General features: G+C 36.0%; 2 protein-coding genes across 12 annotated transcripts; one reads left to right on the forward strand and one right to left on the reverse strand.

Moving 5' to 3' along the window:
* Positions 1 to 701: 701 nt before the first annotated feature.
* Positions 702 to 8,743, reverse strand: LOC138874961 (nucleolar protein 12-like). Its single transcript, XM_070153761.1, has 4 exons — positions 8,661 to 8,743; positions 3,245 to 3,323; positions 888 to 1,079; positions 702 to 812 (listed from the first exon to the last, which is right to left on the reverse strand). Exons 1-4 carry the CDS (start codon positions 8,741 to 8,743, stop codon positions 702 to 704), a joined length of 465 nt encoding a protein of 154 aa, XP_070009862.1.
* Positions 8,744 to 9,341: 598 nt separating this feature from the next.
* Positions 9,342 to 15,235, forward strand: LOC104238634 (transcription termination factor MTERF4, chloroplastic-like). Of its 11 annotated transcripts, none has more exons than XR_011401533.1 (4): positions 9,342 to 11,175; positions 11,442 to 12,963; positions 13,082 to 13,141; positions 14,866 to 15,235. XR_011401533.1 is itself a non-coding variant. In XM_009793050.2 (2 exons), the coding sequence occupies exon 1, from the start codon at positions 9,690 to 9,692 to the stop codon at positions 11,166 to 11,168; it is 1,479 nt and encodes a 492-aa protein (XP_009791352.1). In that variant the 5' UTR covers positions 9,342 to 9,689; the 3' UTR covers positions 11,169 to 11,175; positions 11,442 to 13,314. The 11 variants fall into 11 exon arrangements, 1 of the variants encoding a protein (XP_009791352.1); XR_011401534.1 differs by having other exon boundaries at positions 14,869 to 15,235; XR_713932.2 differs by having other exon boundaries at positions 11,442 to 11,528; positions 12,437 to 13,141.
* Positions 15,236 to 19,152: the final 3,917 nt, after the last annotated feature.

Genomic DNA, 19,152 nt, shown 5'->3' on the forward strand with positions numbered 1-19,152 from the left:
AACCTTAGGGGTTTATATCATAAGTCCGACACATCGGATTGGTTATCGGCAAGCATAAAAATTCATTCCAAAAAGGCAAAGAGAAGACAAGAAATAACGAAAAGCAAAGATCCTTATATATATGATAAAGTTTCACAAAGACATATTTGCAAGGCTCGCGCCTGGAGCCCTTACACAAAAAGGGAACAAATAAAAACCTAATCTACCGCCAGGGTCACTTGACCAGATGGAGCTCCCTTAGAAGTTTTGCCTTCAACGGCTTGGCCCTCGACCCTCGAAGCATCAACGACCTCCTCCCCCTCGGGGACTTCACCTTCATCATCCTCCAAGCCGCTGGCCGAACCACTGACTGAACCATCATCGGAAGAAAGCAGAGCTGTCGATTCCTCCTATAGGGCCTTCACCCTCTTGATCTCAGTAGACAAATCGATGCCCCCTGCATATATATCCTCGAGAGCCTGTCTCTGAGATCTCAATCGGGCATGCTCCAAGGCTCGGGTCAGTTCAAGCCTGGCCTTTTCAGATACCTTCTTGGCTCGAGCATTTGCAGTAGCAGTATCTTCTTAGTATGAGGATGTGAGTGCATCGGCTTTGGACTTAGCTGCAGATAGCTCAGCAACTGATTCTGTATGGAGATCTTTGTACTTACGACTTTCTCCCCTTTCCCCTTGGAGTTGATGTTCAACCAAGGTCAGCTTCTCTCAAAGAGTTTCTTTATCGGAGGACACTTCATCCATGCGTTGCTTCAGCCCAAGGATTTCAGTATATTCGACTTCAAGCTCCTCTCGCATTAGATCCTCTTTTTGCTTAAGCTGAAAGAATCAAATTAAGGTATTAAACGTTCAAATGAATAAAGCACAAAAGTAAGCCCACGAAGATCGTATTACCTTCTTATCAAGATCGGCTTGCTCTCGAGACGTCCTCTTCAAATGTGCTCGAAGGTCACCTAGCTCCCCCTCCTTTTGGGAATAAAGGGCCTTAAGCTCATTCAATTCAGAAGTGAGCTTCCTAAATTCGTCCTCACAATGAGCCAACTCAGCTTGTGACTTGGAAAAAGCTTGGTTGAAGAGCATCAAGGCCTAAAAATGTGGAGTAAAGGAGTTGGAAAAGGAAGAATCGAAACTCAAAATACAGTGGTCAAGTTAAGATTACCCGTTTTCGAAGCTTCTCGGCTTCTTCAAAGATCAATGAGGCATCGATATCGGTCCTTCCTCAACCCCAGCAAACTATCCTTCAAACATATCATTCTCTTTGGGGGCGCCCCCATGATGGGAGATTTCATATCTTGGGCATCCCATATTAAGCCAGGAGAGAATGATGGGCCCGGTGGAGGCTCATCTACATTGATCACCTCGAATGGTTCAATTGGGGCCCTCTCCCCCCTTCGAGGGGCTTTGTTATTGGTTTTTTCAGGTTCATCAACTAGGTTCCCTCGACACCCGATGTGTGTTGGTCATTGGTCAGCCCGGGGACTTCGTCTGAGTCCCCCTCAACAATTCCCTCAGCTCGGGTCGGGACCACCTTGGTAGCCTTCGTTCCAACAGCCTCTGGTTCAGCCACCTTCGGCTCAGTAGACTTCGAGGCAACAACGCTTCCTCTCCCCCTAAGTTCCAGCGGGCAGTCATTATTTTCTTCTCCCTCGGCATGAAGACTTTCGGCCGCTTCCCGAGTTAAGGCCACTGAATCGGCCTCGGGCTTTTAAACTTTAGCCTTTTTTGGCTTCGGGGACTCAGCTGGTGATTTCTTCTTTCTCTTTTTCTCCTTAGCAGGCTTCGGAGTATCTGCTTCCCCAGGCGGGGGTTCCCTCATCAAAACGGCCTCTCCAAGGCCTGTATAGGCACAAAGGATGAGAGTACTATCGAGAGATATCTTTTCTAAGGAGCTCAAGTATGGCAGAAATAAAAACTCACCATGGTTTTTGGCCTCCCAACGGGTCTTAGCCAGATCACACCATACGCGCTTAACATATGGGTAGGTAGAATCAAGTCATCAGACCCAGCCCGGGAGATCCTTGACAGCACCGGGGCACCACTCGACAACTGTATTATCGAAGGGAGTTAATTCAAAGGCAAGAAAAGATATCCGATTAGCGAAACATGTTTACTTATGATTCATATTCCATTTCTCAGGGAATGGCATTCTCACAGCAGGGATCAGGTTCGGGGTCCTAACTCGGACAAAGCAGCTTATCCACCCTTTAGTCACTTCAACCACTTATCACGATGCTGATGTCAGGACCCAGGCATCGGGAATCAGTTTGTCAGAAAATTATTATGAATAATCTATGAGTCGGGTTCGAGTAGACACTCGCTCAATTACTAAGCCTAGGGGCTATCCAAGTTCGAGCAAGTTATCACTCGGGGACTATTTATATAGCCTTAGGGCTATCTTTATTTCGAGTTCGAGCGAAAGCTCGCTCGGCTATTTAGCCCAAAGGCTACCCGAGTTCGAGCAAGTTCTCACTCGGGGACTATTTATAAAGCTTTAGGGCTATCTTCATTTCGAGTTCGAGCGAACTCTCGCTTGACTATTTAGCCCAAGGGCTACCCGAGTTCGAGTAAGTTCTCACTCGGGGACTATTTATAAAACCTCAGGGCTATCTTTATTTTGAGTTCGAGCGTACGCTCACTCGACTATTAAGCCCAAGGGTTGCCTGAGTTCGAGTAAGTTCTCACTCGGGGACTGTCTATAAAGCCTTTAGGGCTATCTTTGTTTCAAGTTCAAACAAATTTTCACTCAATTAGGGGCTACCCGAGTTTGAGCAAACTCTTGCTCGGGGACTATTTGTATAAGCCTAAGGGCTATCTTTATTTTCAGATGATCGAGCAAATGCCCACCTGGTTGCTAAGTCTAAAGGCTACTTGAGTTCGAGAAAATTCTCACTCGAGGACTATCGACGAAGCCTAAAAAGGCTAGCTTTATTTCAAAAATCAAGACCCAACTCTCACTTAACTCGGACTCAAAAGTCCCGGTGACCTAAGTTTGCATCAAATCAATCCATGCTTAGTCCGAGGGATAACAAAGAACTTTAAGAAGCATCATATTAATCAATTAAAAACCTACGGGTTTATTATGTGTTGGATCCAGTATTCGGACTAATCGTTAGAGTTATACACTTGGATTTTTCTCAAATTGAAGGCAAAATGAAGAAACTCTTATATTAATATAAGATGTTTACAAAGCCCGCGAGGGGCCCTTACACAGAAACGAAGAAGCAAAAAAAATAGCCAAAGGCCTCATCTACTTTCGAGGGAATGGCCTCAAGAGCAACAGCCTCGAGAACCTTTTCCTCGGGGACTTCATTTCGATCTTTAGAGCGTTGTCTTCAAGAACCTCCGTCGAAACAGCAATAGATGAAGAAAAAGCTATAGCCTATCAAAGAGCAAAAGCTTTTAAAGCCGGAAAAATTGTGGCCTGGTGAAAGACATGACGAGTGTGGGTCTCGTTAGCACTACTATTGTGAAGCTACTTCTTGCGACATTGCACCGGTGTGGGATGCAAAAGTTAATAGATAGTGCCAAAGCAAAAGGAATGAAGCGCCACACCAGGTTGAGTTAAGAGAAATAAGCAGCGGTATAAAGTCCACATACCTTCTGATATGGGAAGAATTTGATGCCCTCCTCTCATTGATTCGAGCCAACAATAACAACAACAACAACAACAATAACTCAGTATAATTCCACTTAAGGGGAAAGGCTTTGAAAAAGAGCCATGGCATAACTGAGAAGAGGATATAGAAAAGGGAAAGGGCTGAAGTTTGTTGAAGAAAGAATGAAATTTTGGTTCAAGTAATCCCTTATTTATAGAGAAATGGCGACGAAACTGACGGTGTATTCAATGTTTTTTGGGAAACGGACCGGCGGTGCATTCAATGCTTTTGAGGGAATGAACCGACGGAACGTTTCGATCACCCCAAACGTCTATGCCACGAGCATGACGTCATCATGAGAGGCCCGAGAAAATCGAGGTCAAAGTCGTTTCATATCATTCTATTTTAAGAAACGCGGGAACTATCTGTATACGGCCAAAATCGGAGAGTTCGACTTTGGGGCTACTGTGGCCCTCCACGCCTGACCTCGAGTAGCTCGAAGCAGAATTTGAAGTGTGACCCCGAGGTGCGTCGCCGAGGGAACATATCGACGGTTCACTATGGTAAATCTCGGAGCAGTACAAATCGATGATCGTCATGGAAAGGCGGAAAAGCTCCCAAGGACACATGGTTAGAGCTGACCAAGTCTGCAAGAATAGCACAAATCCGTACTGAACCATTATACAGCTGTACCAATAGCATTTCCTCGTTATTATTAGACATGTACTATATTGGAATTACCCCCTCCTATATAAAGGGGACCCTTGTCATTTTGTAAAGGGACATGATGAATATTGAATACAATAGAATTCTCTGCTTTTCTTACCAAAACATGCTCAACAATTACTCTATAGATTTATTACTTGTTCATTTATTGTTCTTCATTTATTGCCCATTATTAACCGCAAAAGGCTACCTTTGAGGCCTTCATTGTCATTGTTTCTTCATTAGTTGTTCATTGCTAACTGCCCTAACTAGACCTCGAAGCCCCTGTTCCAGCCAGCTCGAGGCTCAGTCTTGCGATAGCATTAGTTCGCATATCTTATTCTCTTTACTTATACTTAGCATCTATTGCCTAACAACTGGTATTGAAATAAATCACATATTTTTAGAACCACAAAATCAAATATAATTGTTAACACCATTTTCAAGGTAAACATTTCCCACTTTCTTGGATTATTTCAAACTTGCATTAATATAATAGCAAATTTTAATTAAACATAAATTCTGAAGGGCAATTTTGTCTATAACTAAGCTAATGCATGCATTAAAACTCATTGCATTGTTAATATCATGGTTTCTTATGCATTAGTTATGTATAACTAATGCTTGCATAACTAATGCATAGGTTCAAAAAGTGCACCAAACAAAATAGTATTATTAAGATACAAAGTTAATACATATATTATTTTATCTAATGCATCTTATCAAACGATCCATTAGTGTGTAAAGAGGTCCTTTCGCATAAAAGAATTGTTTAGCAAAATGTGCACTTTTGGCTAAAGAAACTACAACGGTAGAATTCTATTTAAATGCAAATCGTATTTTAAGTGCAATTTACACGTGTTCATCACAAATTGAGCAAATAGAGGGGTCGGAGATGCCTTTAGTAAATTTCGTTTATCAAATAAGATTTTTTTAATTGCTTTCGGAATTACTACAACGTCGTATTTTCCGGACTGCTAATATAACCAGGGAAAGTTCTTGTACCTATCTAATACTAGTCAGAGGTTGCCCGGACTGTGCTCGGGCCCAAGAACCATATTAATTTTTTATTTAACATAAAAAAAATTTGTTTACGGGTCATAAAACAAAGTATATGATGTTTAAATTCGACGATTTTTTTTGCTGCGGGTCCGTAATTACGTTACAAATCTAATAATTCAATTAAAAAAGAAATCGGAACTCATTTGTTGTGAAAGATCTATACTATTTGATTCAAGATATTTCAAAACTAAGAATACAAATTGATTACCTTTTAAGCTACATCAAAAGTCAAATCGAAATGAAACTAATTAAAAATATACATTGTGGATGTACTTTTTGTTGCCGCAAGTCTACCAGCTCCCTGATAGTTGTGTTCTTAGGAAGCAAAATATATCACTGTTTTTTTTTTATTATTCTAGCTTAATTATTCACGTCCTTAATGGTTTTTTATATTGTTAATCTTGTTTGACTATTGTGTGCTCATACTATTTCGTTGCCTGAATGTGTTACATGGTATCTTAACTGGTCAAAGTTGTGAGAACACTAATTGTGTAATGTGGGCAGTGGGGAATGGGGAAAGACTTAGCGCATTAGTGATTAAGTCACTTGGCATATACCTTGTTACTTCTCAGAAACCCCTATTATATTGATTTAGGCACTCAATTTTTTTGTCCTTGAGTGCATTATCGCTCTCGGTTCAAGTAGAGTTCTTACTTTAGAAATACCATGTGAAATTTTAGTTTTACCTTATTTGATTTTTGAGCTAGGTGACATTTTTCTTCTTGGGTGTTTGATCAATCTCGACTAAGTTGTATATTTGGATTGAGTCCATCTGTGTCTCTCATGTTTTTTTATTTGAATCATAAATAAATATGTAATCTTTTTTTATTCGGATGATCAAGTATTTTCTTAAAATTCAGTGATCATGAATAATCAAAGTTGTCTTACTTTTTTTCTTCTTGTAAATTCTCAATAATTACATAAAAAGTCAAACTTAACTATACTCTTAAATAAGGTAATTTGATCTGTAATTCAAATAGAGAGCTGGTTATTGAATGATAAATTAAATTGGGGCTCACATGGTCATGATAAACATCAAAAGGCTGCTAATGGAGCCCGCATTACAGTACATTTGTTGACATCAAATATGAAAAGGAGGCACTCAAGTGGGGCCCATAGGGACAAAGCAAGCCCACTACAACATTTAGTATATCATCATGAAAGCACAAAAATTTAAGAAATACCGAAAATACCATCATGAGCAAGCTAGCATGTTAATGGAGAGCTGCTTAACTTCCACTTATAGAATAAAAAATAAGTAGAATATATACAAGAGCGGCATAATAAATTTATATTTGAATTGAAATGGGTAGTAGGCTAGTAGCAGTCTTGGTCTCCAAATTTACCCATTTAACCCATTTGTGTCTTATGTGTACATGCTTATTCTGTGAAAATAGCACAGGCTAGCCAGTTTTCGGATTGATAATTGAAAAGTAACCAGCATTTGTCAAGTTATTGAAAATAGCAAGTATTATGCTGCAACACGGAAAGTCCCAGCATAATATACTGGAGATTTATGCATATGTGTATCAACTTCCAGCATATTATGCTGGAACTCCAATACACGGAAAGTTCCAACATAATATACTAGAGATTAAAGCACTTGTGTATGAACTTCCAGCATATTATGCTAGAACTCCAGCACACGAAATGTTCCAGCATAATATAAGATTGGAGCACCTGTTTATAAATTTTTAGCATATTAACTGTAACTATTTTTTAATTACCACTTGTAAATCTGGCTAAAATTCTCCTGCTTATTCTTGATCCGTTTGGAGAAGTCAAAGTCTTTATTTATCAAAGAATATAATCATAGGCTCTTTAATTTGTTGGTGACAGTCAGTAATACAAACTTGCCAATCAATATATATATATATATATATATATAACAACTCTTAAATATATTTTTTGAGATACAATTTCTAATTTCGCCTATAAATATATTTTTCTTGTACTGAAACCTAGCTACAAAGTTAGGGAATATGAGAAATATTAGTAGTTTAATTGGTTGACTACGTGAATTTTGATAACGTTGTTGAGAGTTCGATTCTTTCCCTAGCATATATTCCTCTCCGGTGGAGGGCCTCCACCATTTTCCGTATGTATAAATTTTTCTTTATGGAAAAAGTTAAAAAATCTATAAAAATGTATAATTGAGATTTATAAAGCGCACTTTATAAAACGCAAACGAGCTTTTGTTTTTCATGGTCAAAACAAATTTTTTATTCAATTAGAAGTAAGCATTTACAAACACGTCCTCATTGGGCACTAGACAGAATCAATGCTAATACTGATCTGCTAAGCTATCTTATGCTAATACTTCATAGCACTAAGAGCCCATTTGAATTAGGTGATTGTAAATAACTAATAAGCTTGAAATGCTGAAACTAATTTTTAAAATAAGTATTTACGTGTTTGGATGGAAGTGTTGAAACTGATAATAAGCAGTTGATGTGTTTGATTAAAAAGTGCTGATAAGCTATTCTTTTATTTAAATGACGAAAATACCCTTGAATTTTTTACAAAAGATTATAAATTAAATTTTTTTTTGTAAAAAAAAAAAATTAACAACAAATATAGAATGAAGAAAAGGTCAAGAAATTTATTTTAGGAAAAGTATTTTGTGAATTAGAAAGTATTATTAAGGATATAAGTTGAGGGTGATAAACTTAGGGAGAATTACGCTCCTTGTCGCTTGGCCCAATAGTCCATCAAAAAATGGCCCACGTTTGAAGCCCTTACCTGATATGGCCCAGGTTATACATAATCTGAAAATTATTTTTCACCAATAGCCTACCCTATTTTTTTCTTTTCTTCGTTCTTCTTCTTCCTCTTTCACGACTTTGCACCCCAAAGTTTCTCTACCATTATATATATTCTTCAATTCTCCTTCCAGATTCAAAATTGATAATCACTATTAAGATGAGAAGAAAAAATACCACTTAAGAGAATTATTATTTTTGGAGTCACCATTAAAGGTCATTCGAAGATTCAATTTCAGAAATTGAATTTTTCGATTTTGTTAGTTGTTTGGATTGGGTGTTGGCTCAATTGATTGGGATCGTCAAGGGGAGTTCAAAACTCAAATTTGAAGTGATTTGGAGCAGATTTGAGGTAGATTTGAGTTGAGTTTCAGAAGATGCCCAAAGAAGAAGAAGAACCAATGAAGCTCCATTAATAGGATTCATTTGTATAATAGTGTATAATATTGTATAAGTAATGTATAATAGTGTATAAACACCTCTTATACATTATTTTATACAAGGCTGATACATTATTTACAGGTGTTTGGTGGATTTCTCACATTTCTTCTTCTTCTTCTTCTTCTTCTTCTTCTTCTTCTTCTTCTTCTTCTTCTTCTTCTTCTTCTGCTACACCTATATACATGGTGTATCACTAACATTTTCACTACTGTGCTTATACATTTTTATATATACATTTTTATACACTTTTATACAACTATATATATAATATACCTCTTTGTATAAAAATGTATAAGCATCTCTGGCGAATTTTTTGTACGATTTTCAATTGCAATTCTTGATTAAGACTATTCCAAATTTTCACTAAATGACTTCAAACTTTGTATATAGTCTACTTAGACTAATTTTAATAAGTTCAAATAATACACACTCCAAATTTCTCATAAAATCATATTCAAAAACTAACAAGATTAGCATTAAAGAAGATGAAATTTTAGATTTCTCGCGTCTGTTTGTGAATTTTTGTAGTTGTGATAAGTATGTAGAAACTTGAGGAAAAAGGAGAATGGAAATATTTCACGCTTGAAGATATAGAGAATAAAAGAACTGGAAAAAAAATTCAGATCTAAGCTTATTGATATTTGACTATACATTTATAAATTTATAAGTGGGCTAAAATAATGCAAGGTCAATGGAGTCCATGTTATTGACCTACAAGCACTTTAACTATTTACCAAACATATAAATAAAGGATAAGGTGCTTGTGAGCTTTGACTATAAGCTCAAGCCACCAAACTCTTGGAAGGGATCAGTTATAGGTAATAGCAGAAGAGTGCTACTATCAAATTGCTTTATACAAAGGTGTCTTTGGCCTCAACGTTACGCATATGAACCGCAGTTTGCAGATGGATTGTTTTGTAACGCGACGCATTTTGGGGAAAAAGTTCCGCCTAAAGAGTGAACTCGTCGTCTTTTACATGCTCAAATCCCTCTATTCCCTTTGAAGCTATGGAAGCGAGCTTCTTTCATTCTTGAATAAAGGTAAATCTTTAATCCCCTCTACATCCATTCCTATTTTTTTTTCTTTTTTCTGTAACAGTTTCAACCTCAAATATTTAGGATTCTCTAAAATGAGTTCAATTTTCAGAAGAAAAGATACATTCTTGAAGCTAATTCTTGGAAAAACCTACCAAAACCCTCAAAAAATATTTATTCATCTTCCTACGTCTATAAATCAGAGGCCCTTTTCAACCCAGTCGCCAAAAAAATTCCCTGAGTATGAAATGCCTTCAGTGACATGGGGAATATTGCAAAAGAATAAAGAAAAACTTGTCTCAAGAGTTATAATTTCTGACTATTTAAAAAGTATAGGCATAGTCACTAATGAATTAGAGGATCAAGAATTGCCATCTACAGTTGAAATCATGCGTGAACGTGTCGAATTTCTGCAGAATATTGGTTTAACAATTGATGATATCAATGAGTATCCCTTAATGCTTGGATATAGTGTGAGGAAAAATGTAATCCCTGTTTTGACATATTTAGAAAAAATAGGGATTCAAAGGTCAAGTCTTGGTGAATTTGTTAAACGTTATCCACAATGTTTGAATGCTAGTGTTGTAGTGGAGCTCGTTCCGGTTGTCAATTTTTTACGGGGGCTTGATGTCGAGAAGCTTGATATTGGATATGTTTTAATGAAATACCCAGAGTTGTTAGGGTTTAAGCTCGAGGGAACGATGAGTACTTCAGTAGCTTACTTGGTCAGTATAGGGGTTAATCCGAGGGATATAGGGCCAATGGTAACACAATATCCATATTTATTGGGGATGAGAGTTGGGACCATGATTAAACCGTTTGTGGACTATTTGCTTTCGTTGGGTTTGCCGAAGAAAATTTTAGCAAGGATGCTCGAGAAACGGGCGTATCTGCTTGGATATGATCTTGAACAGACAGTGAAAGTGAATGTAAATTGCTTGCTTAGTTTTGGAATTAGGAGGGAAGCTCTGCCTTCTGTTATTGCACAATATCCGCAAATTCTTGGTTTGCCTTTGAAGGCTAAGCTGTCATCACAACAGTATTTCTTTAAGTTGAAGCTCAAGATTGATACTGATGGGTTTGCTCGTGTAATTGAGAGGATGCCGCAAATTGTTAGCCTTCAACAGCATGCTATATTGAAACCTGTAGAGTTCCTTCTTGGGCGGGGTTTTTCAGCTGATGATGTGGCTAAGATGATTATAAAATGTCCTCAGTTAGTTACTGTACAAGTTGGCTTCATGAAAAATGGCTATTACTTTTTCAAGAGTGATATGGGCAGGCCAATGGAAGAACTTGTGGACTTTCCGGACTATTTCACTTATAGTTTAGAATTAAGAATCAAGCCGAGGTACCAGAGGTTGCAAAGCAAGGGAATCAAATGTTCTTTGGCTTGGTTTCTCAACTGCAGTGACCAAAGATTTGAAGAGAGATTGTATGGTGATTATATAGTGCCTGAAAGTTCCGGTCCATCATTTTGTATGGGTGGGAAGTTAGAAATGGCAGGCAGTGATAATGTATCAGAAGAGGAGGAAAGTGATGATGATTCACTTTATAGACGCACTGTCTCTTTGTAGGAACTTTGTAAGTGAATTGGGCATAAATTATGGTATCTTTCAATATTAGTTGAAGTCTTCAATAATTTTCTCTTTTTTTACTGCCTCTCTGACTTATTATATATATCCCCCACACAGCATTTTTAACTTCTATTGCTATCAATTTCTCCAATGGAGTAGATTTTAACTGCTTGTGTTTGTTTCTTTCTCAAGTTCAGTATTTTGGACCATCTTTAGAAGAGTAAAATGTAGGAAGTCTTTTGCTTATCATATTGGTGAATGTCTTTGTTTCAGGCTTAAAATCATTGACAAATAACAGCTTATGATGTTTGCTTAACATCCTAGCCTTTTAACCTGAACTGAGATATTTTCTAGCTCCATGTAAGGAAACTTCTCTTATCTTTTATACATGTTAGATTTTCGCCTTCCTACATTATACTCTTCTACATATTGGTATATTGTCCAGTCTCATATGAGAACAATGATCTTTCAGAGCTATTAAGTAGACTATGCTCTTTAATTTCTGTTTCAGATTTAAAGTTGTTGAAAAATCACAGTTGTGATGTTTGCTTAGCTTACTAGCTTTTTAATTCCTGAATTGAGAAATTATGTAGCTCGAACAGGGTACTTTCTGTCAATTGAAGGCAAAAATGTTATCAAATGTGTGATAATGCTTTAGAAATCTGCAAATCGAAAATTAGCAACTACGTGGGCTTGGGTTCTACAAGCTGGTGAGAGCAATTATAATTACTTCGAGCCGTTCTGTGTGAATTATACTTTGTAGATGGTGTTCCTGCCATTGACTAATAGCTCTCACCCTTTGGTGATATGCTATTTCTATCATGCTAACTTGCAGCTCACTCATGCATTAATTTTCATTGTATTAGGCTTGTCAATAGGAAGGAGTACCTCCTGTTTATTCGAGTGGACCGTGTAGGGCCCAATCATAGTCACAATTACAAAAAAGAAGCCCCATGGTCGCAAACCCCTAGAAGGCAGGAAATTCTTCAGTATCTTGTATTTCGCATGATTGATAAAATAATAGAGTAGTTAGTACGACCAAGTTGAGCCATATTCTGTGGTCTTATTTTGAAGTTTTGTGCTCCCGTGTCCTAGTAGAACACATCTTCTAGTTGAAATCATTCAGATGCGAAGTATTAAAATGTGGTGAAATAGAATTGAGCGTGCAAAAAGCTGAATTATTCCTATCTATTTTGGTGTTTATTATCTACTATAGTACTAAATTTACTGTTGGTTGCAATTTTTTCTTTTATTGCTCTATATTGCAGCAGATCTGGAGTGATCAATGTTGCAAATGGAAGTTGATGGCTTTGCAGTTATGTTATTCCTTTCTATGATAACAGTGTAGGTTAGGTGTTTTTTTCAACTATGAACTTGAAACTTTTCAGGGAGAAGTGTCTTCTCTAAGCTGTGAATTTATCTTACCGGCCATGTTTGTGAAGCAATACACCAGCTACATCCATGTCTGCTGAGGAAAAAATGATTACATATAATTTTTATTTTTTGTCTCTTTCTATCCACAGGCCTGGTGATGTGTCTTTCAACAAAATATCACTAGGGTACAGCTTTTGTCTTTTGACTGGATATCTTATTATCCAAGATTCCAAGTTTTTACACACTGACATTGCAATAAGTAGCAGTATTCTCTTCCAATGGTATGATGCATGTATCCTCCACGTTTGTCTCGTAGCCCCATTTGACTTGGAAACCTGAGTCTTGCATCCTCGAAATGCTTCATTAGTTCTACATATTTCCATTTGTAAGCATCCACCTCCCTGCCCCGGCTGGTAATAAGGTCAGTAATTTGATCACAGCAAGTTTCAAGTGAAGTTTAGCAGTTTGTAATTGTGAGCTGTGTACTTTTTACTGCTTTAGCTTCTGTTCTTTTCTTCCTTAATGCCCACATTAAGCAGGCAGGAAAAAGACTTGATAGAAGGCTGCATGAGTGGTCAGAAGTCGGTGGTATTGGCAAGGTACTTAACTTTGTGAATTCTTTATAGGGGCATGACAGGTGATAGTTTTTTTTTTAATCTTGTGATGGCAACAAAGTGGGGTTATTTTGATCTTCAGTATTGTATCCATTTTTCTTATTTACCGGCCTCCATGTATCTAGCTTTATCAGCAAATGAATATGTTGAATGTGTGATATGAAACTTCCAAAAATTAGTTGAAGAAAAAGTTCCAGAGGGTAGGTTCCGTTTCAAAAACCCCGAACATGCCTCTCCTTGGCTTCCTAACTGCTACCTGCTCATCCTCTTTCTCCAACCCCTCTCCTCTCCTTCTTTCACCCAACTCAACTCAAATTTAAGGTCATCCTATTCCACCTGTTCTGTTGTAGTTGCTACATCTCTCCATACTGAGAGAGAGAGAGGTTTTCTTGTTCCTTCTGCTGTTCTGCCAGTTGATGAAACACTTATTACTCAACCCAAGCAGTTAAGCAGATAGGAAGGAGAAAAAGAAAGCTTTTGCAAATTTGACTCACTCATAATCTACAAGAAAATAATGAAGAAAGATAGATATTTCTAGCTTGTATCTTTTTAAAAGGGATTTTTTTTCATACCTATACATTATTTGAAACTTTATTATCCTTAATGTCCATATTTAGTTAATTACCCGGCATAACCAAGTTTTATTTACAAAATATATACAATCCACCTTAAAAGGCTCCCAAATCCATTATTTGTGCCTTCAATCAAGGTATTTACTTACACGCTTTTCCTTTTTTCTCTCCTCTCTTCCCTCTTCTCTCCATATTGAACTTATATTTAGGGATTTAGAGAATCTAATACCTCAGATCTCGAGTATCATGAAAATACTCAAAGAATAACGCTGTTTTTTTTGTTTTTTTTATTTTTGTTTTTATGTGATCTTTGGCATTATTTTCTCAGGCATTATTTTTGGTTTACTACCCAGTTAAAGTTAAGAAGTTCAAATCAAATCCCATACCGAACAAAACATATATAGATCTTAAAACTGATTACAGAATTATTAACAAGTATATTACTTTCGGATCATCGGATCATGAACTAAGTAGTAATCTAATTTTAACAGATCACTACACTTACTGTTGAGCCACAGAGGTAGATATCACATAAAGGAAGAAAAGATCATTCGTGTTGCAACAGAGTTTGATATATAATATACACTAGTGGGATTGTGTCGTTCTTAATTCTTAAAAGAAATGGGATATCTAATCAATGCTTAATGACTAAATGCAGTTTCTTACACATGTGAGTTAAATTAGTTTTGACCAATTTTCGAACTTACTTACTCTTACTTGTCGTATGTTATAAATAATGTCTCAGCCCTCAGGCAATAAAATAAGAAAAAAATAGATTGAAACTTTTGGATTTTCTGCTAGTACTATAATTTATCCACCTAGTACTCAAGTTACCTTCGACGGATGCCACAATAACAAGAATAACAAGTAACTAAACAAGATTTAGTTTCCATTGTTTGTAACCGACTCGAAGCTTCCAATTCAATCCTTTCCTTACTATTATTGAGACAGAATAGGACATAAAGTATAAGGACAATCCAGAACACTCACTAAATTTATCAGATATCATAATGAAGTATGAAGCATTTGGATTGATCATAGAACAGAAAACAGAGGGAAAATTATCAACAATTCTAGTTCAACATATTTTTGGATTATACAATTCTACAACTAATTATATATTATTGTATGTGGCAGAAGGCCTAATTTCTTGCTATCAAGTCACTTCGGAAGAATATCTCGAGACCCCGAGGACGTGGAGTTGCGACCGAGTCCCCTCTCTCGGGGCTCGTCGAGGCCCGACCCAAAGAAGACGAAGATCGAGGCTAGAGTAAAAAGGGAAATTTCCAAGGCACGCGGCTAAGTCTGACAGAGCCGACCTAACCAGAGCCTGTGTCGAGGCGTCACGTCTAGCCGTCCCATCTCCATGCTTTTATAATTAATGTATGTTGTACTATAAACCGGATTCCCTTCCTATATAAAGGGAATCCACACCACTTTGTAAGGGGCTGTTGTTGCTTTAACCATTCTACACAAGATAAATAATATCTCTCTCTTTTCTCTCTAACTTACTTGCTCGAGGCTACTCTTTCCATTTTTTTCTTTCATACTTGTTCTTCATTTATTGTTCGATATTGGCCATTAAGAGCCTTGTTTAATTATTTCTTAACTGTTATCCCCTTCCCGGCTACCCTCGATAGCTCGAGCTCGAGCCGGATATAGACCGCAAGGCCTTTCATCGACCAGTTCGAAGCCCGGATAGCAAGCCCTTCAGTTTGATCATTGCCTCGTTTTAACTCGTATTTCACCATTAAACTTCATACACCCAGTATCAACTGCTCTAACAACTAGCATAAAAATAGATCACATATTTTTAGAGTCTCATTTACAAATTTAATTGTTGTTACCATTTTCACGGTAAACAATTATACAACTTATCTACAACTTTCACACATTATTTCTACTCAGTTAAATACAACTACAATAACATACAACTTAAACACAAATTTTATACAAAATTTATACAATATGTCTTTTGTATATTTTGTATCTGATTTATACATAGTAAAAATAAATTTCATACAACTAATTATATATTATACAAAATATCTACAACTTATCTGCAATTTTCATACATTATTTCTACTTAGTTATATACAACTACAATATCATACAACTTAAATATAATTTTTATACAATATTGTTCAACTTTCATACAATAGTTAAATAATATATATATATATATATATATATATATATATATATATATATATATATATATATATATATATATATATGTAATAACATAATACAATTTTTCTACAATTTTATTACAATTTCGTAAATATAATGTATATCATGTCTTCTTCTTCGAGTTTCAATCTGAAATTCAGCTATAATCATGTCTAATCTTCACCAAAACTCCCTCAAAATTGAGATATAAACTCCAAACCATATCCCCAATTGTTTGCAACAACACTCAATCCAAACAAAGAATGGTTTTTGAAAACTCAAATTCGAATTCAAAGTTTCAAAGCTTTTTAATGGTTGTCAATGGTGGAATTGCTGCTTTTTTTCCCTTTGCTTTACATTACTGAAATTAGGGATTGAGAGATAGAGAGAGACGTAGAGAGAATTCTCAATTCTTTGCAACAATACCCAATTCAATCAAATAATATTTTTTGAAAATCGAAATTCGAATTCAACGCTTCAAAGCTTTTTAATGGTTGTCAATGGTAGAATTGTTGCTCTCTTGTACAAGATACGTGGGGGAAAGGAGGAGGGGTGGGATGTGGAGAGAGAAACGTGAGGAGAGTGGGATTTGTACGTTCCTTTAATATAGGAATTGATTAATTATCCTTAAATCCTAAAAATGTACATAATTAGTAATTTTGTATATAGGAGGCAATTAAAGTGAAACTTGAGTAGGTATGGTAATAAAGTTTCCAATAGTGTATAGGTATGTAAAAATCCCTGTTAAAAATGCTTGACTTTGCGGTCTAACCTTCCAACTTTTTTCATTTTTCTTTTTCCTGTTTTGAATTAGGGCATGAATAAATAGGAAAAGAAAAGATAAAACACGAAAATAATTTTGATGTGAAATCTTACACTTTAAATTGGTATAGAGTAAATATGTAACCATTAAACCAATAAACACAAACTCCTATATTAAATATGTCAACATTATTTTTTCTATATGTATAATTGCGATATTAAGGCCAACTTGCGCGTACATCGATTGATTCTACAGGATACCTAGTACTTTACATAAGTATAAGTATTGAGGTAACTTTGTCCACCGTAAATTGAATTGATGGGAAAAAATTACCTAGTACTTTACTTTTATTGAAATTTAAACATGAGAATTCATGATACTTATCCCCGGTACATTAACTAATGGGCCCCGCCCTTGCACGCACATATCAACGTTATTGATTGCAGACCTTTGAATCACTTTTGGCTGATATCTTGAGTTGTTTTGTCAATGGCATGGATTCAAGTTCCAATATTGAAAGATGGTTTCAAATGCTTGATAATATTGAAATTTCCTTACCTTGGGCTACCTGCTACTTTTTACTCGCGGTCGTGGGGTAAAAATTGTACTTGGTCGCCCCATTTAAATTATACCCATTTTTTTAAAAAGTTTTAACTTGTACTCACTTTTTAAACAACTTCAGCCCCCTTTCTCCTCCTTCTTCTCCTCCTTCGTTTTCTTCTTCTTTCTTCTGTTGCTATTGATGCTGCTATGAAACTTCAGTTCATGGGATGATTGCCATAAATATGTTTATCAGATTATTTAAAAATAAATTATAAATAATTACGTAAGTTAGTAGACAATAATTTGTGAATATTTCCACGTACGTAAGTTAGTAGACAATGATAATTCTGTTCTTCACGTTTATTGTTTCCAAAATTTATGATTTAGATACTTTTGGCAATCTGATTATTTATCTAGTATGTTAGAAAGCTTTTTCAAAAACTTAAGCTTATATGGTGCTGAAATTTTTACAAATGAATTAAATAACTTCAGCATCTTCTGTTGAACTTTTTGAAAAGGCTTTATGACAAAACTAATGAATCTAGGACAAAAAAACTCCAGCTTTTAGTGCTGAAGTTTTTAAAAATGAACTAAATAACTTCAGCATCTTCTACTAAAATTTTTGAAAAAGCTTATTCAGGACAAAAAAACTTCAGCTTATTTAGTGCTTAAGTTTTTATAAATGAACTAAATAACTTCAGCATCTTCTGCTGAAGTTTTTGACAAAGCTAATGAATCTAGGAAAAAAATTCAACTTATTTAGTGCAATACAAACAAAAACTTCAGCAAATAGAGAACAAAACTTCAGCTATTATGCTTAAGTTCAGCAATTACAAACAAAAATTTCAGCAAATAGAGAACAAAACTTCGGCACACTTGCTACTTCAGGCCCGTCTACTTGAATGCTGAAGTTTTGCGTGATTGTCTTTGCTGCTTCAGCCCCGTATGCTGAAGTTACGCGAAAAAGTGAGTACGTTGCAATTTTTTTTGCAAAGCGGGCACAAGTTAATACATGACCCCAAAAGCGGGTATAGATGCAAATGCCCTGGCGGTGGGCCCTCTCACATCCCTTGAATCTTGCGCCTAAAAGCAAAAACAGAAAAACTTTCTCTCATTATCATCAAAAGTTGTAGTAAAATGGATAAATTTTACCCTTAATTAATTGACTTTAAAAATGAAAAAAAATCATTGCAAAAAGAACATCCTCTTTAGTGAGTCTGATACCGTGCAAATCTAAATTAATTGGATCCCAATACGAATACTAACCACCGGATGATAAACCAAAAAAAGAAAAAGGGTCTTCTGTCACATTTGGATAAGTTGCAAAAAAAGATTTTGAAAGTAAAATTTTGTAAAAATAAGATTAAAAGAAAAGGCAGTTTGATAGTGGTAGGGTTTGAGATTTTATGAGTTGGAGATGTTGAAGCATTCGACATTTTATGAACAAGGGTTGTGGTAGAGTAATAAGTACTCCTTTATCCTTAATTGAAGATCTTGGGTTGGAGTCTTGGGTATGGAATCGCGAATTTGAATTTAGTCAGCCCCCAATATTCGCCTTCCTGGCACGAATCTGAATTTAGTAAGCTCCAATACAAATGCTAGACACCGGATCAAAAAACCAAAAAAAATAAATAGCATTTTAATACAAAAAATAATTGCGCTATTTTTTATTTATTTATAATTGTGGGTGTTATGGTTAGGTGAGTGGTTATAAGTTTCTTTAGGTAATTCCGAGGGTTTGATTTATAATTTATTTTTGGACTTAAAAAGTTCGGTGGGAGGCAATTTTTTTAGGGTTCTTCAAGGAAAACTTTGGGGGGTAAGGAATCTCAACTCGGTTTTGGTTAATTTACATGAATCTATTGATAATTTCTTCATTTATTAGTGTTTTGGAGTTGGAAATTGGGGGAAGATGGTAGAAACTTCTTAGACTAAATTATTGAGTT

The sequence above is a fragment of the Nicotiana sylvestris genome, chromosome 8, assembly GCF_000393655.2.
Source record: "Nicotiana sylvestris chromosome 8, ASM39365v2, whole genome shotgun sequence".
In the NCBI taxonomy this organism is placed as follows: domain Eukaryota; kingdom Viridiplantae; phylum Streptophyta; class Magnoliopsida; order Solanales; family Solanaceae; genus Nicotiana; species Nicotiana sylvestris.